The following is a 22,600-nucleotide window of genomic DNA, read 5'->3' as shown; positions in this document are numbered from 1 at the left end:
ATATATATATATATATATATATATATATATAAAGAATTATTCAATATATATAGAGCTGAATATATTGCTCTCTGGTTTTCTTCTTTTGGCCTTTCACAGTAATTAAAATCTTACTTGTATTGCAAATGTTACATTGTATATATGGAGTACAATATAATTAATATATAACACACATCAATTCTGATATATGTTTAATTATCAAAATAAAATTAATAATAAAAAGATTATTATCATTAGGATATGGACTAAATGGGAATTGGAATTTTTTTTTCACATTCACATATTCCTACTCATTTAGTTGTTTGTAATATAAAAATTAAAAATGATATTCGCCCATAACTGTAATATATTTACTTATATACAAGTTAATATAGTAAATACTATATAATCTGCAGTCTCTTTATTTCGATACAATACTGTGTCAATCCATGATCAGTTTTATTGACCTCATATAAACTCAATTCTTCACAAAAAAAATAAGAATAATAGAATTTACTATAAGAAGAAAAAATTTACATAAAGATATATTTCTAATCTAAACGTTATTACATCCAAGTAGATACTAATATTAAAAAATTTTCATAATAAATATACATAGAATAAAAATCACCAATATAAAGTTATATAAAATAATATGAACCAATAAAAAATATATTGTATTATCGAAAAATAAATTAGTATGTAGGAAATAATAGGATTCTTGTAATTTGTTGCATGAGTGAAATGTGTATATGTCATTCTTACAGTTAAAAAAATTTAATAGATAATATAAAGATTTTTCATTATGCGAGTAAAAACTCTCAAATACAATCATACTATATGGACTTACAAATAAATATGATTTGTAACACAAAATCCTTATTATACTTAATTGTGCCCCTGTAAGATTAAATATGATGATTGTGTGTATGTCTCTCAGCCTTTCTTAATTTCTAATTTTCTTCGATCGTTAAAACGGCTCCTCACAATTGCATTGGTTATTTTTTTAGGATTATGTATTATTCGTTTTTATTACTGTGATTATTGTTCTCGATTAAAAACTAATAGTTAACATATTTAAATTGTATATTCATGTGTAGTATACCGTGGAATGATCGAAACATTCTATATCGTTCACATTTTAAACTTCATCGAAAATAAAATATTTTGACCTTACATAACTCTTGAAAGGTGATGCTGTATGTATATATATATATATATATATATATATATATATATATATATATATATATATATTTAATACATTACGTTCTGTTTTTTGTTTACTTACATCGGCAGAGCTTATACGCTCTCGGTAGGGCTTTGAAATTCCGAAAGTGCATGTATAGGATTCTGCACCTTCTTTTGCGAACCTTTACGCACTTTCGCTCTCACCTCTTCAGGTCTCTCGGGACGTACTAACGGTTTCTTCTCCGGAGCCTTCATCTTCCATATGACGATAGGAGACTAATTGAAACACAAATAACAAATATGTATTATTATATATTAAATATTAATCTATATATTTTTTTATTAAATGTGCTTCGAGATTAATATTAATTGCATTGATTAAATGTCAACATGTTGTATTTTAACATATTTATATAATTATATATGATATAGCATATTTAATAAACTTTTAAGTCTCTAATATTTAATAGAAGAAAGTACAAAGCAAAATGACATATCATTGGCAAAAATACTCTATAATATTTGTGCATGAATGATTTATTAAGGTAGCATATATAGCATATAAGATAGCATATACTTACATACTGAAAGTCCACAAGGTTAGGGTACAGAAATAAAAACACATAAAATAATATAATGAGAGTATAACTATAGTAATCTTAAAATTTTATAATAGCAAAACAGATATTATTTAATTTTTTACTATTGTGTAATACTCTAATGTACATATCTTTCAACTGACTTTAGCATCTAATTAATATCTCTATAATTGGACAAGCTAATGGAGATGAAGGGAGATATAATGATAAATTCTATAATTTCGAATATGATAGATTATTGACTTAATAATTAACAGCAATAACTGTCAATTCATAATATAATTAATTGTTAATATACACTGAGATTTAGTTATTACTATAATCAAAAGTAATAAATGCGGATGAACTTACCGTTACCGTAGATTGTCGTGGATACTTTGTCGATGCGACGTAAGAAGCCTTCACTGTAAGCACAACGGCATTCATCAAATTTTTGGCAGCCTGTATGAGAGAAGTCGCGCTATCTAGACCGGAGACGATCAGTTCGCCACTAATATTTTGCACATCTGCCTTCACTTTACTCGTAATATTCATCTGGTGACAATAGAGCGCTATACGTTGCAGGTACGCCAAGAGATCCTTTTTTGTGGAACTTTCCGGACACTGATCGGCAATCTGTCTAGTCAGCTTGTCCAGCTTTGTGCCAGCTTCAGAGATCTTCTTTGCCGCATTTATGACATCCATAGTCGTTTTCAAGGGACCTCGACCGCGAGTAAAGTCTGTCATCTCCATCATAATCATGCACATGTGTTTAGCGAGAACGATAATGTCATTGCCGGCATCGTCCCACTTCGCCACCTCTTTATCGAATTTGAGTTTCTCGCTCTTGAAATATTCGACCTGCTGCAAGATCTTCTGCTTATCTTCCTCCGGCATCTTTCTCATTGCTTCACGGGCAGTCGTGATACCACTGATCTCCGGGTACTCATCCACACCATGTTCCCCGGTCTGAGCGCTAGACTTGCTACGCGTTTCTAACGTGTAATGCTCATCCAGTTCCACATCTTCAGGATCCAGGTCTTCATCCGCCTGAAAAATTACAAGAAATTAAGAATAACGGAAAAAAAAGCCTTCAAAACAAAATTTTCACGGTTCTCTTTACCCTGTTCATGAGCACGGCTCGCCTAATTTCGCGAACTCCGTCGTACACCAGTCTAGACGCGTCGATGAAATCGTTCTCGTCCACTTCTTGCGCCGGATTGTTACGCAGAGCATTTACAGCCTCTTCCACTCGTTGCTCAAAGTTGGGCATCACTTGTTCTCTGAGAACCTTCACTGCTTCAAGAACTCGCTTAGTGTAAATGCACGGTTCATAATTGTCCATTTCGGCTTGCACGACGTTGCACACTCTGGCGGAACGGCCGAGTATTGCACCCGCATGTCTGTCTAGAGTATCAGCGTCACCGGGACGTACTTGTAACGCCAAGACACATTTGTTGACATCATCCAGGATATGATTCTCGGAGACTGCCAGGAAATCGTCGATCGTGGTAATATCATCCACAGCTTCTGTCAATACGCGCATCTGATTTTCCCACGCCTGGCGGAATACCTTCATATTGTCCTTCGCGACATTCGTGTTTCGCGCAGCCCACACGCGCGCAGCGTTGATCACCTGTGGACATAGATTTTCTATTTGCGCTGCGGCGTAACGTACCATTTTTACGCCATCTTCGTTATTGGACATACTGCACACCAGATTCGCAACCTGTTCAAAGGAAATAAATAATTTTAATCTTATATTTAAGATATTTCAAAAAAGAGTGTTCATAGAGGAAATTCTTTTTCTTCCATTTATTATAATATTTATATAAGAATTATTTACCTCTACAAGTTTATTTGCATGTTCCGTGAAAATAAGCGCATACTCTTCCACTTCCTTGATCCAACCCTTCTCCGCTGCTTCGTACAGAGCTTGTAACGGCGCGCTCGTTTCCAAGAAGCTATCCGACACGTGATCAACTACAGCTTTGCGTAATTGTCGGCGAAGATCACGGGTCTTTCTGCACATGTGATCTATCGCTCTCTCTAAGCCTTCAGATTGTTCCTTGACACCCATCTGTCAATATATATTTATCGATTTTGAATAAACTTAATAAAATATTTTTGTACACAGCTATAAATGATTGCTTAATATTCAACATTATTATTGTTAATTTAAATCCGATCCGTATTATAGAAAAAAATAAATTATTGTAAAATTGTATTATTGTATTATTGTAGAAAAAATAGGATTATTAAAGTATTCTAAAATATTAAATAATAATTATGATTTTTAGCAGCATATTTGCAGCACAAGCGTTAAAATTATTTACAAGTTAAATACAAAATATCTTGGAAATATATGTCGAAATATATCAAGCCACTTTTCACTTATGCATTCTTTGATAAACTCAAAATCAATTTTTAATAAAAAATTTTTAATGAAAAAATTGATATTTTTCAAATTACAAGCGATTATAAAATTGTTACTCTTTTTAGACTAAAATTTTATTCTATTTAATTTCAAGATATTCAATATTAAAAATTTTAAAATAATAAATAAGTTTCTTCAATTTTCATTAAGAAAAGATCGAAAATTAGTTCAAGTTTCTACATGCGAAAAATGGCCTGTTAAATTTAAACGTGATGTATATATCTATATATATCTACTATAAATTATGTGTATAATTATGTACAGCACATTCTATTTTTCTACAGTTATGCTAATCTATCATTTTGCTCATTGCATTTTATTTTGTATTTAGATTTTTCATTTTATATAACTGCCAAGTAATATACATTAGTCACTAATACTTGTATAAGTGGTATACATTAGTCACTAATTATTATATATAAAAATATATATAAAAAGAACTTATTATTAAAATAGATAGTGGGCACACAGCTAATAACCTAATGATTAGTGCTGGTTACTGTGAATAAAAGGTATACATTGGTAGTGTGTAAGAAATCTAAGATAATGTGTATATGCGTATTAAAAAACCCATAGAAAAAGTATTTAATTATTTAATAAATATGCAACAAAAATACAAAGAAAATGTAAGATTATTTCTCGCATATTTACCCGTTTCCCACCCCGAGCGCGCTGTAACTGGCCATCACCAACAAAAACAAATCAATAGAAATATTGTTTAAATAACTATAAAGAATAAATTGCATATTTTATGCATAATTGATTGTATCTTATAAAATTTTATAAAAAATAACAAATAAAATTCTTAAATTAAAAATCCTAGAATAAACAAAATAGTCATATATTTATAAATATATTTATAAATATCATATATTTATAATATTGGAGGTTGTAAAGTTCTAAACTATTGAATAAGCGCTTAATGAGATAACAATAGTAAATTGTTGTTTACATAGTGTAGTTATATTTATTTTGTATACTCGAAAAAATGAGAAATCAATGCATCTCTTATTTGAATTATCATTATTCAGTGAAAACTGATTATCGCGATCAATGCATTAATCTAATGCTTTATTATTCAAGAAAATTCAAGAAAAAATAAATTTTAAAAAATCCACACATGTCTAATTATACTTAGTATCAAATTACACTCTTATACTGATTATGATGTTACAGTTGATACATTCATATCTACTCGTATTTACTTAATCAAAAATATCTCTATGCTCCTTTCATCCCTTTGATGTCAATGCATACTACATATTATTCGCACTTTTTTTTTTCTTTTTATATAATCATAATCATCTCTACTTACGTTATTCATATATTCACTCAGAAGATCCTGAAGCGCCTGTCTGACCGCGTTACATTCAGCGACGATGCGCTCTCTACGTTCGTCTCTGGTGCACGATGAATCCGCCATCAATGCCGCCCCGCTGATAATACTTTCCAATCTCTCCTCGAGACTCGGCCGTGTACGAACCTCGTTGTATGCGAGCGGAGACATCACCATTCTCTCGTCGAAGTCATCCAATGCAGCGGCCAACTCGCCCGGACCTTCATAAGGATGCTGACTGTCAGGCGGAGTTTTCCCTTGAGCAACATCATTTATCGTGTTCACGGCTTCGCACACCTGCTTCAGTACGTAATCGCGATTCGCCTTGGCTGCCGCCAGATCGGGGTGCTGCACATATACTTTCGACGCGGTAAGCAACATGGTGGAATGTTTCTTCAGGACAGCCCGAGCAGCTGCCAAATCATCTCTGAGCTGTGGATCCTTCAGCTCGTGTTGACGCTTGGCCGCCTGATGAATCAATTCGGCGGCGTTTCTGCCAAATTCCTTGATATTCTGAATTAATTCGCCCTGTGAGGAAGCGTTCTTCAACTTTTTCAGATCATCCTCCACTACGTACAATGATTTCAAAAGCAAGTGAACATCAACCATGTCTGCTAAAATAAGCAAACGCGTCACCGCTGACAATAAGTTTCTTGCAGCGCGTACCATATTGCCGCGTTTCAGCGACGAGCATGGATCCTCGGAAAATTCTCTGTATAAATGATTTACGCACATAAATAAGCTCATAATATAGCGATATAAATATTCACATTTATAAATATAAATAAGTAAATTATTATACCTTGCAGCAATGCTCATTGCTGCACCTGTTTTTCTCACTTCTTCAACTGCGCTTAACATTTCTGCTGTAATGTCTGGATTTTCATAGGCGATTTTTTCACCTTTTTCGATAAAATTAGTAGTCGCCTTTTCTACAGTTCCAACAAGCGCACTGGCTCTCTTTGATTTTCCTTTCTTTTTCTTGCTGGGACCTTTTGTGTTCACTAATGTGGTAACTTGAAGCACTAGCGGCTCTAATGTTTTCTCTACGGACATAGTCCGTATCTCCAAGTTTTTGGGATCCCATTTCAAAGTAATTGGTCCAAAGTGATCAGACATGTTTATGATATCAATATTTATCCTATAATTATATAAAATTTTGTATCATTATTTCAATTTTGTTATTTTTGTATATATCGGGAAACACTTTAGTGTTTGCAAAAATTTCCAATGTGTTAAATCATACATGAGATGCTTATAGATATATAATATTTTTAAAATTAATCTTTAGCACATAAAACTTTCTAAAATTTATTTCTATTAACTATCAATATAATAATAGTCATATATAATAAACAAAATGGATAATACTCTATTCTCTTTTTACACAAAAAAATTAAATGACTTGCTCATGCATTTTTATAAGTCGTTTTCCTTTTATTTTGTCCATAAATTTTGTAATTTAAAGATATAATTATTTTCATTTAATTATGTTTTATAAACAAATATACATATAGAATGAGACTAATATGTATTCATATCAATTGATAGATGCTTTAAATACTAGTCTTTATTTTTTACACACAGCATCCATATTACTTTTTTGCTTCCCCACTTTTTGGAAATATCCGACAGTGTATCAAATTAGAAAAAGCCAGAATCTATCAATTCTACGGATAAGTGAATTGAAGATTCAAAATTACCCAATTGGAATATTTATGCCACTCGTCTAGTGTGTCAAATGTAAATATCGTCTTTTCTGAATTTCTCAGTCAGAAGGTGCGACGAGAAGCTGAATCACCGTGATTGATAACGCTATTATTTTCGTCGTTCTACACCCGTTTATACGACCTGTGAATCCCGCAATTTCCAATAGCAACTACATTTGATTCCGAAGGAAGATGTAGTCCTTTGCACTCGCGCTAGTATATGGGCGACGAAGGTAAAGCATAAGGACGAGGGAAGGGGGAATTTGGGAGAGAACGAACCCGGCCTACCTGCATCAAAGTGGAAAAAACTTTCGGTTGGCGCGATCTTTTCCCGCCGTTAACAGCAACAGGCTCGCGCGAAATCTCGTCACGATATCTCGTGTAAAATTGGCAGCATTAAAACGTGAAGGAAATCCAACTTCCAACTACGGAGACAGAGTCCAGGTTTCTGACGATGTATCACCCCATTGGCATCTCGCTTACGCCTCGAGTTTCTGACGTCATTATTTCCGCTAGGCTCGAAGGATCGGCGCGCCTGCTCACTCGGTACTCGGTTATCATTAGGCGAGGCCGATTCTTTGCGCGTGCGCATCCGAGAAAGAGAAAGAATCTGACAGCATCTTCGAATGAACGGATTAATCCAAGCCGGATCAATAAATAATTATGTTTTACTATGAATTAAAATCTTTTAGTGATAGAGACAATGTAATGACATTATTAATCGCTCTCAAAGCAATTAAACAGATTGCATTCGAAAACGCTATGAGAGAAAGAGGGAGATAGAAAATGCCAGCGAAACGAACAGACCTCTCTATTGACTTTGGGAAATTTCAGAACATATCTATGGAATGTGCACGAATCTGCGATTCGGTGCAAGTGCAAGGTGACCCAAAATCCAAGTAGCTCGAGGAGGATTCGAGGATGTCGAATGTCGAGCATTCGCGAACTGTCAAATTATAGTCAGATATAGACAGATCTCTCCGCGAGATGACATAAATCGTTCGCTTCAGCGAGCGTTGATAAGACACGATAATGCACAGGAGTTTCACGTACAAGGCAAACATAATGCTCGCAAGTTTATGGGAAACGTGTACATTTTACATGAATCTCTTCTGCTTTCTCCAATGAAGGAGCTCTGTTGAATAATTCGTCGTGTGCACATGTAAACTTTAAGACGCGGAGGAGAAAAAAATGATGCGAAAGCGATTACCAGAAAACTTTAAGCGATTCTCGCACAAAATGCTCCTCGTATCTTGCAATAATTGCATGTTGGAATATTCAGTCACAAATTTGTGTTACTAATCAACAATTGCAAAGATATAATTTAAGGATTGGACTGTGGATCCTACGTTGCTTCCACTGTTCTTAGTGTGACTAAACATATAATTCTCTAATAATAAAAAATAAACATAAAGAAGTCATTTTTTGAAGTATGAAGAAATAACTCCAAAGAAAATGATGCCATAAAAAATATTAAAATAGAACAAAACACTTTTCTCTGCTAATGTTTATATATTCCATATTTTATGAGATTTTCTTTCCATAAAGATTATTCAGCATGGATAATATTTGGAAAAGTGTAAGGTTTAAATATATCTTTGCTTGCATCTTGATCACTTTTGTCACATCATGTATAATCAGCATATCTCCCATCAGCATTGGTAAGTCATTAATATATGAAATCATATAATTCAAAAGTAGTCCATGTTTTTTCAAATATCAAAAATTAATACAAGATTTCATTATTCCAGATGAATGCAAATGTGACACAAATGCACAAGCAGATCAACATCTCAAACAATTAACAGATGAGATTAATGGACATAAGAAAAAATCTGAGCATCAATTAGCTATACTAGTGCCATTTAGAGATCGTTTTGAAGAATTGCTAATGTTTGTACCACATATGCAGAAATTTTTGGACAAGCAAAATATAGATTATCATATATTTGTATTAAATCAGGTATTATAATATAGAGAAATATCCAAACAAATAATAGAAGCATTCTTTTTAAGTTATCTTCATATTTTTGTACTTTCCAGATGGATAGATATAGATTCAATCGAGCATCTCTTATAAATGTAGGCTTTTTCGAAACAGAGAAAGCATTTGATTACATTGCAATGCACGATGTAGATCTATTGCCTATGAATGATCAGTTATCATATGCATATCCAAGTGCACAGCCACATCACATATCATCACCAGACTTACATCCCCGATATCATTATAATGCTTTTATTGGTGGTATACTGCTCATTAAAAGGTATCCTTTAAATTCTGATAAAAGAGATGTTCATAAGAATAATATATAGTGACTGATTTACTAAATGTATAAAACATATGTTCTTTTGCAGGGAGCATTTCATACAAGTAAATGGTATGTCCAATAAATATTGGGGATGGGGGCTGGAAGATGATGAATTTTATCTTAGATTGAAAGAAGCTGGCCTAAGTCCCAGTCGTCCACAAAATATATCAACAGGAGTGCATGATACATTTAAGTAAATGTTGTTATCATTATCAAATAAAAGTCATACAAATACAAATATGTAATATAAATTATATGGAACATATATTACAGGCATATACATGACAGAAATCATAGAAAGAGAGATACAACAAAATGTTACAATCAGCGGGAAGTAACTAGAAAACGAGACCGACAGACTGGCTTGAACAATGTCTCGTATAAAATATTGGATACAATTAAGATGACTATATCAGATATTCCTTTAACAGTTATCAATATCTCTCTACTATGTGATAAATCAAGCACACCTTGGTGCGAATGTGAAAAACTAGTCGGATCAAAGGATCAAGGCAGATCAAGAGAGAAAAAGAAGACCATTATTAATAAACTAGCCAGTCGAACATAATTATAATACTAGTTATTTAATTATAATTAAAATATTATAAATGTATCCAAGCAACGCATTCACAATTCTTCCATTTGTTATGTATTTGACTTGAGTAAAAATAAAACACTTCCATAATTTTTTGTGTTTACACTGTTTGTAAGAGAATTTATATTTTACATAAAATGTTTTGTAATGATATATTTATTTGTTTAATACTTTCTATATATATATATATATGGTATAAATTAACTTCTTACTTATAAAAATATTATTTCATAAAAATTATTGCTAAGAATTTTAAATAACAATTCATTTGAATATAAACATTTTTACAAATAATTGTTTCTTAATTTATTTCATAATCATCTTTTTTTGATTATTTGTACATATTTTTAATAAATTACGTATATCTTTTAATATTTGTAAATGATATATGTTTATTTTCTTACCTTCTACCTTACAATTCTGTATGCTTCTGCATGATTTTGTTCTCTAGATCCATATGAAGTTTCTGTACTGTTCTAACATGTTTTTTTATATGTTGCTCGGTAGTTGAATTATCTACATCATGAAGTTGCCCTTTTCGTGCTGCTTCCAAAGCTCCTTCAGTATGCAGATGCCGCAGTTTAAGTAACCTTGATTCATAATGCAAAAGTTCCTCCTGTAACATATACATGTTATATAAGATTAATGCACATATTAATTATAATTTACATGACTAATATGCATCAAATTTATTTATAAACTTATGGACAAAAAAATGTTACTAATAATTCTTTTAACAAAAATAGCAAAATTATGATTACTATTTAGCATTCAACTAATTATTGCTACAATGATAAAAAACATTTAAAATTAGATTATAATTATTACTATAATAATTAATATTATTCTTATTATTGTTATTATTATTATAATTGTTGTACCTTTAAAGACTCTAATTCTTCGGAAGAGAATTTTGTTTCCAATGCAATTTTCCACAATCCTAGTACTTTGGGTTCTATGAAATCTCTGTGATTTGGACCCTTTGCAGTAAATCTTTCTAAGCGATCAAATGTATTTTTCAATTCCAAATGTTTTTCTCTAAAATAAAAATAATAATAAAAGCTAATACATACAAATCCACAAATATATAAAATATTTCAATGTATGTTACCGAAGTAAATTTGTTTTTTCCATATGACTTAATTTCTTGTCTGGTACATTTTTAGACAGTTCCTCTTCTTCTTCTAACAAATTCCATCTTTCTGGTTTGAGATGTAACACATCTAAAATATACAATAAATATATAAAATATAAAAATAAAATAAACTATGCCTATGAAAATACTAACTTTCAGATTTTTCTGAATCTCCAGATTGTTCTTTCAATAAATTCATATATTCATCCAGTTTTTCTTGATAATGTTGGAATTCTTGCTTTAAAGTCTCAAGCTCCTCATCTAAAACACAAAAAAGTATGTATATACATATATGTGTCAACAATTATTTTTCTATTTTATGTAAAATATGTATACCAGTAAAACCAGCCATTTCAGCTTTAGCCCACAATTTATTTAGTCTTATATCCTTAAATATATCTTTGGCAACATAATTACTACCATCGTTCAGTGCTTTGTGTATCTTAAGTAATTTTGGGTCTTCTGTTTCACTAAAATGTTCCAGTAAATCATATGTGCTCATTATTCCTACAAAGAGACAAAATTATGTGAGATTAAAGTTCTATGAAAGACAAAGAAAATAAAAATAAAATAATACAAAATTACCAATGAGCTTCTTTCTTAAACGTGCTTCTTCCAAGCCTTCAGGATCTTTTCCATCAGATTTGAAATGCTTGTATGCGATTTCTTCCTTATCATGAATCTTCAGATCACTAAAGATTGACTGTAGCTTGCTATCTGTCAGGCGCTAAAACAAAAAAGAAATTTTATATATATATATATATATATATATATATATATATATATATATATATATATATGTATACATTAATTTTATTTTATTTATAATTTTCAACTTACGTTTTTTGCTTTAACCCAAAGTATATTTAATTTTGCCATCCTAAATGGTTTATCTAAATCTCTGAGAGAAATTGGAAACTGCGAAGAGTCTATGTCTTTAGGTTTATTTGCCTCGACAGAGTATTTATTCTCTCCTACACTAGTATGGATCGACAACAAACCCAAGTTTATTAACAAAATACATTGTGCGTTTAAAAAAATCATTTTTATATTTTATTCAAAAATGATCAAAGAGAGAGATAGAGAGAGAAAGACACGTGTCATATGAAGTTTTTACACAGTAATATATAGTACATAGTTTCATCACTAGATGGCGAATCGATTGTCACTTTTAGTTTCTCGCAAATACACTTGCGATGATACTTAGTATATAAGGAATTTCATCGAATGAAATAGTTGTACTTGCTTCGGCAGTACATATACTAAAATTGGAACGATACAGAGAAGATTAGCATGGCCCCTGCGCAAGGATGACACGCAAAATCGTGAAGCGTTCCACATTTTTTGCTTCCGACGTTCCGATTAGTATAATTACCGATATAATTGTGTGTATCGTATATCGTACAAAAAATGTGCAAGAAGTAGCGATTCCGGAAATAATTTAATTAATGCGCTGGATATTTTGTTCCATATTAATATAATAAAAAAAAAAATTTATTGCAGATAATTTTTATTTTATTAAAGAAAATTTATATTTTATTTGCATATAAATATATAAGTTGCCGGCATAAGTTGCCGTATTTCATAATTAATGGATTGCCTCTGATCTACAATTATGGATGTATAGTACACCAGATAGCACGGATGCATAGATCAAAGATTTTCAGTTGAAAAGTAGATTTGACTATGTAAGTTCATCAGATCTACAATAAATGCAGAGGCGCTGCCCAACGAGAGTCTAAACGTCTTTTGAATTCCGAGAATCTCTCGTTAATAAAAAGAATTCTTCTGATTATCAAAGAGAAGTCTTCCCTCTGTTATTCCGAATCAAGTGTGACGTTTAAAATAATATTTACAGAAAAATGCCGCCGAAGAAATCAAAGGTTATGTGTATATATACATATATATTCTATATTTTTTATTTACTATTTATTTATTACAGATCTCTTGTTGGGCAGATTAAATATACATTATATATGTTTTTTTTAAATTTATATTCAATAAATTTTAAAAAACGATATTTTGTTGTATCATAAATTTTGAACTTTGTATTTTTGTTATATAGGAAAGTATAATTTTTCTTGTGAATATCGGTGTTATTCGTCACGGTACTCAGAGCAATTCACAATTGTTAGATAAAGCGAAATTTATTCTTAAACATATTATTCAAAAGAAGGTATGTTTCTTCATCATACTATTAATAACATTTTTATCTGTATTTCTTTTTAATTATAAAAATATAATCCTGTTTAGATATTTCTGCGTCCAAAGGATGAAATAGGAGTGATATTAATGGGATCGGATAATAGTAAAAATGACAGTATCATAGAATTAGACAATGTACAAGAATTGTGTCGTATACAAGTTGGAAATTGGGATTTGATAGAAAGCATCGAAAAATTACAAACCACAAATCAGAATTGTTCTTGGATGGAGGCAATTTATGCTGCAATTGAATATATCAATCATGAATGCCTGTAAATATACAATATAAAGTATTGTAAGTTTTGTTTTTAAACATATATAAAATTTATTGTTTTTTTATTTCAGAGATAAATCTGAAAGAAAAATAATTCTGCTGTCTGATTTCAATGAGGAAGAGGATATTGTAAGTCAATTCCAAATGGACGATATTGTAAAAACATTAAGTGAAGAGGAAATTTCACTTATGGCAATGTATGTCTAATGAATTAATTTCCTTGACTTTGTGGCCAACAATTATTACTAATAATAATTAGAAAAAAAAAAATATTGAAATAAAATATATATATTGCAGCGGAGAAAGAGCATTGGATAATACAGATGAAGATTCTCTAACAGCTAGTGAAACATTACTTATGAGTGTTTTGCAAAAGGTAATTCAAGCATTGATATAAATGGACATTCTCATACGTGTGCGCAAAGGCAAGATGAATAATATATAATATAATAAATAATATTTTTGTGTAGATTGGTGGTCAATATCTCACTTTTGAACATGCTATGTCAGATGTACGCTTTTATAAACAACCATCAACTAAACCGAACCCATGGTCCTGTTTAATGGAATTGGGCGATTTTTACATACCTATTGTTGGAATTTCCAAAGTAAAACTAACTTTATACATGTAAAATAATTAATAATATATATATATATATATATATATATATATATATATATATATATATACAACATATATCTATAATGTATTGTTTATGTTACAAGACGCCAACAGAAGTAAAGTTACCAAAAATGATACTGATGGGTAAGACGAGTACACCTGATATGCCAGATCAGGAAGTACCAATTAAGAATGTTGCACAATGGACGGATAACAATAGGACTGTTCACACAAAAGAAGATATTATCCGTGGTTATGTATATGGTGGCAAACCTATTCCGGTTTCGGGTAACTTACGTTTTAATTTCTAATACATATTTTGCCCTACTAATATAGATTTAAATCATTGATGGAATGTGCTGATTGTAGATGAAAATAAGAAGGCAATGACTCCTAAAACTAACGAAAAATGTTATAAGATACATGGTTTCACTGCAAGAGAAAACATTCCTATGGAATACTGGTTGTCGGATGGCACGTATGTTATTGTACCAGCCAGTGAAGTATGATATTATTTTTATCATTTTACATAGCTATCATAAGACATCACTGATTTCATAATAAAAATGAATAAGATATTTCTTATAGTCGGTAAGTGCACCTTTTTATAGTCTGGTGCAAGCCATGGTTGACAAGAATGTAGTCGCTATAGTAGAGATGGTTCGCAGAGCAAACACTGAAACTAACATGGTCGCATTATTTCCGAGTGTTGATGTACCGAATGAACCTTGGGTGAGAATCATTGTTTTTTACTTTTTATTATTACATCTATCAAGTAATGATATGTTTATAACAGTGTCTTATTGAGATTGGCTTACCATTTGAACGAGATTACGGTGCAATAGCGCAGAGACCTTTGAAATTCGTGATGAAGCAATTGTCGAAAGAGCAAAACGATGCTATCGACGACTTGTTGACATCTTTAGAATTGCCCGATGCGTAAGTAGTAAATATATATATTTAATATATATAAATCAAAGTAAGTAATATGATTAATATTCTTTATTAAACTTTTTACAGTACTGACGATGACGCAATTGATGTTAGCGAAAAATATCTACCGGGATATATGCCGGACCCTGGAGCGCAACATATGTGGGATATGTTATCAGCTCGCGCGCTTAAGCCGGACAAACCGTTGCCACCTATAGCCGACGATGTGAAAAATCTTTTAGAGCCACCCGAGTTCGTGCGAGAAAAATGCAAACCGGTTACAGAAAGGATAAAAAATTTGTTTTCCTTAGAGAAGAAGCAACCTCTTAATATTAGGAAGTGAGTATTCTCAAACAAAATTGAAATTTGTTGGAATTCAATATAAATCATTTTGATGAACATTCTTTTAGACGTAAAAGGTTGGAGGAGAAAGATAATGAACAATCTAATAAAGATGACTTATCCATGATGCCATCAGTCAAAATAGATGAAAAAGATATTACAAAAGATAATAATGATGAAAATATGGCTTCTTTATCTAATACATGCGATTTTGATTTTGATGCAATTGTGAGTACAAATTTATTAATTGTGTTTATTAAATATATACATATATGTATAATAAAGTTTTATGAAATTATAAATATTATTACAGGGTGATATGTAGAAAACTACTGGCAGTAATCATCTTGATCTTCACATTGTGACTTTATACGTTTTGAATTATGCAGTGCGTGAACAGCTTTTAGAAATATATTTTTTATGTTAAATTTAATTGAAATATATTTTTTAATGAAAATAAAAGTATTTATACGTGTGGATGTATACATAATGTATGTAATATTTAGAGTAAAAATGTATATAATTAATTTTTTTCAGAATAGTAGTGTTTAATTTTCGGTATCTTCTCGAAAGTGCCAAGAATAACAATGACGCTATCGCCGAATAAGGAAAAGATGAAGCCGCCTGCCCACATAACGCCTACCTTTTTCCCATCCTTGATTTACCGAAAATTCATTGACATCTAAACATTATACTATACGTTGTGTTTAATTGAATAGCAAGTAATCGAATATATTGGATTTGCATATTTATAAATGTTATATGCAGGTAATTGAATTTTATTCAAGAAAACTGTTAAATAGTGCACTTGCAGATCGGCTTCTGCAATGTACCGCCTCATCCATTTAACTCTTCAATTATTTCATCGACTCGCAAGGATGCTCGGCAATTCATCCTATACTTATAAAAGGAAAGAGATTGTTAGTTGCTTATGAAACGCACATTTCTTGTCGTCGACTATCATGTTTGAGATATCCTATACTCAGCCACGGATTAAGGTATTTTAAGGCCCTAAGCATAATATAGTCTGATGATGTGCAATCATACATTCACATATTTTTATTTAGCAAAATATTTAAAAAATCATAAATGATATATATTTTATTTATTAGTTATTGTTACTAACGGTAAATTTTATTGAAACTAAGATCAGGCTATTTATTCTAGTGTCATTTTGAATCTCAATAAATAAACGTTTATATAATCGTATGTTTAATAATAAAAGTAATTAAATATTTTAAACTTTGAATTTGATTATTGCAACATAATATGTATTCTAAACTTAATTAAAATATAATATATATCAAATATTTATATATTTATTTATTATGTGATTTCTCACTATTAATATTCTTTTCGCCAGGATTCCCTCTCTTTTATACACAAGGTCCCGGATGTGGGACCATTAGCATGCTATATACCTAACGAACACTCTTCGAGCGGAGAGGACGCGGCGGTTCAGTGTTCAGTGTTCAGTCGACGAGAAGACGCTGTGTCGCGAGGATCAACAGGTGCGAACGAACGTCTGTCGCCGAAGAACAGCATGGGTAAGTCGAACGAGATCTGGCTGACTCAGCTGGCTTCTTTTCGACACCTACGCAATCCAGACGAAAGCTGATTGAATATAACAGGACATTGCGACGCGCCGCGCTGGAATTTTTTTGCTCGTCTGTCGCGAAAAACGATCTTAGATCCTTCCTCGAGTATTTGCGTATTTGCAATGTGTGCAATGATCATCATGTAAATTTAAGCACGTTTCCTCACGCTCGAACAATTTTACAGCGATCTATTATCGGATAAAAAAACTGTAAAATATGTAAAGATGTCGAAGAGATTCTAATCTTTTCATCATCTGATTAGAAATCTTTTGGATATTTTTTAAAGAGATTTTTTAGATATTATTGTAAATATCGCAGAAAAATTATTTTGATCAATGTTGACGACTTCCTTTCTTAGAATGTTCAAAAATTTAAAAATGCAGAGTTTTTAGATGCTTTATTTCTCGACGTTAATCTCGAATGTCTTTATCTGATACTCATCATTTTGCTAAATATGAAATTAGTAAAAATCCATAGACGAGAAGAAATATGATAAACTTGAGACATTTTGGGCAACTTAAAATATGCATCTCGCGCAAAACGAAAATAATCTAACGAACATTTCTGCAAAATGAAATCCAAATATGGGAAAATTTGAATATACGAAAAAAGTAAAAAATCTTGGCCATTAAATTTAAATTACACAACTATTATAGTCTATTATTTATCCGTGGATGTGCGCGAAATACCACGGATAAATCTCTCACGATGAAAATGTCATGTTCGATGAATGCATCCCGATGTATGTTTGCAACATACTATAATCTGCAACATATTATAATCCTGTACTTTAATCGACATCAGCGATGCGATATTTCTTCTCCGAATGAATGCTTATAGAAAAGAGCTATATTTCTCTTTTTTTCTAAAAATAATGAATCTGTCTGAATTTTTTTGTCCCATGGAGAGATTTATCTGACGATTTGGCGATGTATGACGCGAATTTATTCTAATAGATTGACTGCAACTGACTAGGACATGCTACATATATATATATATATATATATATATATATATATATATATATATATATATGCTATTGCGCAAATAACGGGGAAAGTCTCGTGGAGTCGTGGAAATGTCAAAAAGCTGAAACGCTTCGATTAATTTTGGGTCAGCGTGAAATAAGAGAAACCTTTCGCTTCGGAGCCGACTCTGGCCGTTGGCCGTGAAAAAAAAATACATGTGCAAACGATGTGAAAAGATACGCTCGCGATGGTGAACACTGACCTAGAATCGAAAAGAGTGTGGAAACATGCATGTTAATTGGCTTGCGAGGGAAAAAAATAGATGTACATCGCTTTTATCAAGACTTGTAATCGCAATTATGCTACTAGAAGAGAAATTATCTAAATTTAGATTTCAATTATTAATGGATATCTAAAGGTGATTGTAAATGACAAGTTTTTTTGCGAAAAGATGTAAGAACTTATCTCAGGAATAAGCTGTTTAAATAATTAAGAAATTATAAAATTCTCATTTAACTATTTGAATAATTTGTCAATTAAAAAATTAAATAAATAAAAGAAGTGAATAATTTTTATTTATTCGATATTTAGAGATATAATGAATATTTAATGAATACAAAAAATAGAATCTCTAGGAATTATATATTTCAACGCTACGTTCTTATATTCTCGCAATATAGTTTTGTCTTTAATGAATCGCAAGGTTTTATTTGCGCAAACTCCGATCGCTGCCGGACAATATTCCGAATCCTTTCTCTATTTTCTTCTTCTTTTTTTTATTGGTGCACCATATTATGTAATTGATTTTTCTGCGCTGACTCACCTTTTTGCTCCGTTTTTTACAGGGAACATATACGTCAGCAGCCTGCTCGTCATATTCGCGGTAAGTGGCCGGACTTTCATTCGTTGCCGGACACATGCACTCCTGAATGCATTTTCTTATGCTTCCTGCTCCCGGAAGCCGATCGTTTTCTCCGCATACGCACACATGTCATTAGCGTGGGAATTTTCTGTGAAGAAAACTGAAACGATTCATAGCGTTGGATAGGAAATAACGATTAATTAATTAATCAAAATTACGCATATATAACGCTTGCTAATAATCGAAATAAACGCGAGAAACTTACATAAAATTAAAACATTTCTTCCTTTTCCGGTGCAGTTAATTTTGTTAAATACATAAATCAATTGCAGCGAATATTTGTTTATTTTGCATGCAATGTCTCTTAAATTTATAACTTTTAAATGTCATAATATTCAAAATTATATCAAAAATTATATCAAAAACATATGTTCCGTCAATCATATACAATATTAAAATTTCATAAATATTTTATTTATATTTATTATCTTCAGACACTTCTTATCGCGGTGCAATGCGGCGACATAATGCGCAAGAGCATCGTCTTCGATAAGAATACTCCGGATGTGTTTTATTGTCCGCAACACAAACCGATCGGTTTCGAAAAAATGCTGGTCAAGGCGAGACCGCTCTCTAGGCTTTGCCAATTCGAGGGTCGCCCGATACCGGAGGATTACAAGAGTGACTGTTATAACGACGTGGACGAAACTGAGTACGCGTGCAAGGAAAAGTACAGAATTATGGTGAGTTAAATTTATTTTTCCGCAAATCGCTGTATACGCAAAATGCACCCTTTGTACGATTTAAAAAAAAAATTAGCAACGCGAATATATACAGAGTGGGCCGAAACATTCCGGCCAGACTTTGAGATTTTCTGAATAAACGTTTTGTTCAGAATTAAATTTCCTATAAAATCTCAAAGTCTGACTGGAACGTTTGAGCCCACTCTGTATATTATCAAAGTGTGAGATAATTTAGAGAAAAAATATTCCAATCAGTTTATATAAGATATGTTAAAAAAGTAAGTGCTCTCCCCTGGTAAAAATTTACATATTCGGATTTTTAATTTAATTTAAAGTGTTGATTGTTAATATGGATAGAATAAGACGCTATAAAAGCTTGCAGCTATAAAAGCTTGCGGATCAACATTAATTACAATATTAATATGAGAATTAATCCTATTTATTTTTAGTTAAGAAAAAAATAATTTGCTCCATACCATCATCATAACATTGTCGCGTGTAACGGATTGGTGTCGGTTTTTTTCTCGTTACAGAAGCGATTCAGTAATCCGAATGGGGATACGAAAGCCATTGACAACGACTACATCGAGAAATAGAAAAATGGGAATGATGCTGCACTGCCGCGATCCACGCGCACGCAAATCATAAAACTCAAATAAAATCAAAGTCACATCATACTAATGCTCGGCTGCTGCATCGTTGAGAGAAAGGAGCTCTCAACATTTATAAATAACAGTATAAAATAATACTTAGCACGGCGACTAGATAACTCGTGGTTATTGTATAAATTGATTATTCACTTCTTCATATTATATATTATATATATAGTAGTAAATATGGAATATTCATATTACATATTTGTTATATATTACATACATATGCTCCTAACGATATAGTCAAATTATTGACGCATCATGGAATATTCACGATGAAGAAGTGGATAACAAAAGAATAATTAACACGAGCAAGATGTATAGTAAAAATAGCGAAAAAATATTCCAATTATACATTTTTTTACAAATTTATCTTTGGCATGAAATACGGTAATAAGGAATAATAGAGTTGATGTTCTGTTTTTCAAGCTTCCTTTTTAAGAGGAAATTAATTTTTATAACATTATTGATTAAACTAATTGCACAATATAGATTAGCTGGGTGATTGATCATTAACCCTCTGTTGGAGTGTCAAAAAGTATAGATGTTTTCAAACATCTGGCTATGTTAGTCATATGTTGGAGAATTTATTATCAAATACTGTCAATATTTACTCTATAACGGATAAGAAAAAAAAATGGTTAACCAGGAATATTATTCTAAAGAAATTATAATTACACCTAATAATTGGTAATAATTTATAAAAGAAAAAAAATAATCAGAATCTCGCACATTAATAGAAATCAAAATTGTGAATTTTTTTTTTATAATCTGTGAAAAAAATTGTTAATCATTATTTCCATATCGTACAAGCATACAAATAAATGAAGTATTTGTAGAAGATATTGTTCATTATATTATTTCAACATTTTCTGTCACGATATTGAGGAACGCATCGAAAGTCAGGAGTACACGTGGTATGTAATAGTCCTTCAGATTAAAATGCAGATAAATAATTGATCACTTACATCAAGCGCGAAGGAAATGTAATTACAATCCCGAATCAATTATTTCCATTTCTAATACATATCGACATTATCTATATCGTGATTATCTAATGAACGGTCTTTGTTTTAGATGAGGCTTCATCCGCCGGGGAGCGACACGCCTTATAACGGGACACGCCTGTACAAGTTCTTGGCCTTCGACAAGGATTTACCGTATGCGCAAAAGAATCAGGTGTAGTGAGCGGCTGTGCCGCTTCAAGGACGACGGTAAATTTATGTCAATGAATGCAATTGAAAATGTTTACGACGGAATTTGCTACGTTATGAATTTTATATGTTGAGGATGCAACAAAAAAAAAATATCGCCTTGTTCCTATAATCCAATTAATGAAAATTGCGTCCCAATTTCGTACAATCGATCGGGCCGGACCCGCTTGCTGATCGCTTATTTTTGTTGTCACTTATTCCTGACTCTTGTATTTTAAATTAAACGATTTTAATGACAAAATACTGATAACTTTGATGACACATGATACAAGAATATTTTCTGGGAATATTTTAAACATTGAAATTGAAAATCTCTATTTTTATCTGTTTTTAATAGACCCCTCAATTTAGTAAGGCGAGGATTTTTGTGTTATTCAAAAAAATTCATTGTTCAGTTTTTTACTCTGATCAGTTTCGCTCTGAAAATATTTTGATTAATTTTTATAAAATTATTTATTTTCAATTTGGTTGGTGGATTCAGTTTTCTGATTTGAATGATAAGTATTTTTATATGAAACTTTGTTTTTTTTTTGTTTTTGCTATAAAAAATATAGCTACAAATATTTATTGTGTCATCAAAATTATCGAAATACCATTTTAACGTTCCTATTTGCTGCTTAGTTTATACGCCTTCTTTTTTCAAACAAAGATTATTTTTGTAACATGGTTAAAAATCGTTTTGTTTGTAACTTATATAAGTAGAGAGTAATATATTTAAGGATATATATATATAATAATCCATTGTTGTATGCTATTATCTGTAATTAATAAATGTAAAAAAAAATATTTAATTTGATATTATATTATGACAATAATATGAAAACGTACATTTATCAGGATAATATATGAAAGAAACAGAGAGAGAAAAAATATTAATTATTTAACATGATGTGTGTGTGTGTGTGTGCACACAA

General features: G+C 31.3%; 5 protein-coding genes and 1 non-coding gene across 10 annotated transcripts; 4 read left to right on the top strand and 2 right to left on the bottom strand.

Annotated features, from left to right (window-relative positions):
- Nucleotides 1–48: 48 nt before the first annotated feature.
- Nucleotides 49–7,735, bottom strand: LOC126850494 (catenin alpha). Of its 3 annotated transcripts, XM_050593578.1 has the most exons (8): nt 7,519–7,735; nt 6,324–6,662; nt 5,501–6,233; nt 4,837–4,863; nt 3,595–3,828; nt 2,872–3,477; nt 2,121–2,798; nt 50–1,446 (listed from the first exon to the last, which is right to left on the bottom strand). In XM_050593578.1, the coding sequence occupies exons 2-8, from the start codon at nt 6,638–6,640 to the stop codon at nt 1,282–1,284; spliced, it is 2,760 nt and encodes a 919-aa protein (XP_050449535.1). In that variant the 5' UTR covers nt 6,641–6,662; nt 7,519–7,735; the 3' UTR covers nt 50–1,281. The 3 variants fall into 3 exon arrangements, with proteins under 3 accessions (XP_050449538.1, XP_050449535.1, XP_050449536.1); XM_050593581.1 differs by lacking the exon at nt 7,519–7,735 and having other exon boundaries at nt 49–1,446; nt 6,324–6,658; XM_050593579.1 differs by lacking the exon at nt 4,837–4,863.
- Nucleotides 7,736–7,892: 157 nt separating this feature from the next.
- Nucleotides 7,893–10,228, top strand: LOC126850527 (beta-1,4-galactosyltransferase 7). The gene is made up of 5 exons (XM_050593648.1): nt 7,893–8,891; nt 8,982–9,193; nt 9,274–9,497; nt 9,589–9,735; nt 9,816–10,228. Exons 1-5 carry the CDS (start codon nt 8,789–8,791, stop codon nt 10,108–10,110), a joined length of 981 nt encoding a protein of 326 aa, XP_050449605.1. The 5' UTR covers nt 7,893–8,788; the 3' UTR covers nt 10,111–10,228.
- Nucleotides 10,229–10,404: 176 nt separating this feature from the next.
- On the bottom strand, nt 10,405–12,413 carry LOC126850524 (alpha-2-macroglobulin receptor-associated protein). Its single transcript, XM_050593645.1, has 7 exons — nt 12,113–12,413; nt 11,858–11,999; nt 11,609–11,779; nt 11,426–11,533; nt 11,249–11,360; nt 11,019–11,175; nt 10,405–10,753 (listed from the first exon to the last, which is right to left on the bottom strand). Exons 1-7 carry the CDS (start codon nt 12,314–12,316, stop codon nt 10,550–10,552), a joined length of 1,098 nt encoding a protein of 365 aa, XP_050449602.1. The 5' UTR covers nt 12,317–12,413; the 3' UTR covers nt 10,405–10,549.
- A 97-nt stretch (nt 12,414–12,510) lies between these two features.
- Nucleotides 12,511–12,617, top strand: LOC126850718 (U6 spliceosomal RNA). The gene has a single exon (XR_007687573.1). It is a non-coding gene; the product is annotated as a U6 spliceosomal RNA (small nuclear RNA).
- LOC126850505 (X-ray repair cross-complementing protein 5-like) lies at nt 12,513–16,331 on the top strand. 2 transcript variants are annotated; one of them, XR_007687552.1, is made up of 14 exons: nt 12,513–13,155; nt 13,338–13,448; nt 13,526–13,749; nt 13,823–13,948; nt 14,049–14,127; nt 14,222–14,359; nt 14,478–14,661; nt 14,743–14,876; nt 14,962–15,105; nt 15,170–15,312; nt 15,394–15,645; nt 15,717–15,876; nt 15,962–16,036; nt 16,186–16,331. XR_007687552.1 is itself a non-coding variant. In XM_050593608.1 (13 exons), exons 1-13 carry the CDS (start codon nt 13,135–13,137, stop codon nt 15,971–15,973), a joined length of 1,728 nt encoding a protein of 575 aa, XP_050449565.1. In that variant the 5' UTR covers nt 12,513–13,134; the 3' UTR covers nt 15,974–16,161. The 2 variants fall into 2 exon arrangements, 1 of the variants encoding a protein (XP_050449565.1); XM_050593608.1 differs by lacking the exon at nt 16,186–16,331 and having other exon boundaries at nt 15,962–16,161.
- A 144-nt stretch (nt 16,332–16,475) lies between these two features.
- LOC126850542 (uncharacterized) lies at nt 16,476–22,399 on the top strand. 2 transcript variants are annotated; one of them, XM_050593673.1, is made up of 5 exons: nt 16,476–16,646; nt 17,012–17,195; nt 19,060–19,097; nt 19,571–19,819; nt 21,550–22,399. In XM_050593673.1, the coding sequence occupies exons 1-5, from the start codon at nt 16,611–16,613 to the stop codon at nt 21,655–21,657; spliced, it is 615 nt and encodes a 204-aa protein (XP_050449630.1). In that variant the 5' UTR covers nt 16,476–16,610; the 3' UTR covers nt 21,658–22,399. The 2 variants fall into 2 exon arrangements, with proteins under 2 accessions (XP_050449630.1, XP_050449631.1); XM_050593674.1 differs by lacking the exon at nt 21,550–22,399 and adding an exon at nt 20,353–21,313 and having other exon boundaries at nt 16,492–16,646.
- The last annotated feature ends 201 nt before the right edge of the window (nt 22,400–22,600 follow it).

This window comes from Cataglyphis hispanica, chromosome 6 (genome assembly GCF_021464435.1).
Source record: "Cataglyphis hispanica isolate Lineage 1 chromosome 6, ULB_Chis1_1.0, whole genome shotgun sequence".
In the NCBI taxonomy this organism is placed as follows: Eukaryota; Metazoa; Arthropoda; class Insecta; order Hymenoptera; family Formicidae; genus Cataglyphis; species Cataglyphis hispanica.
Note: the sequence above shows the minus strand (reverse complement) of the source record. Positions and strands in the feature narration are given on the sequence as shown.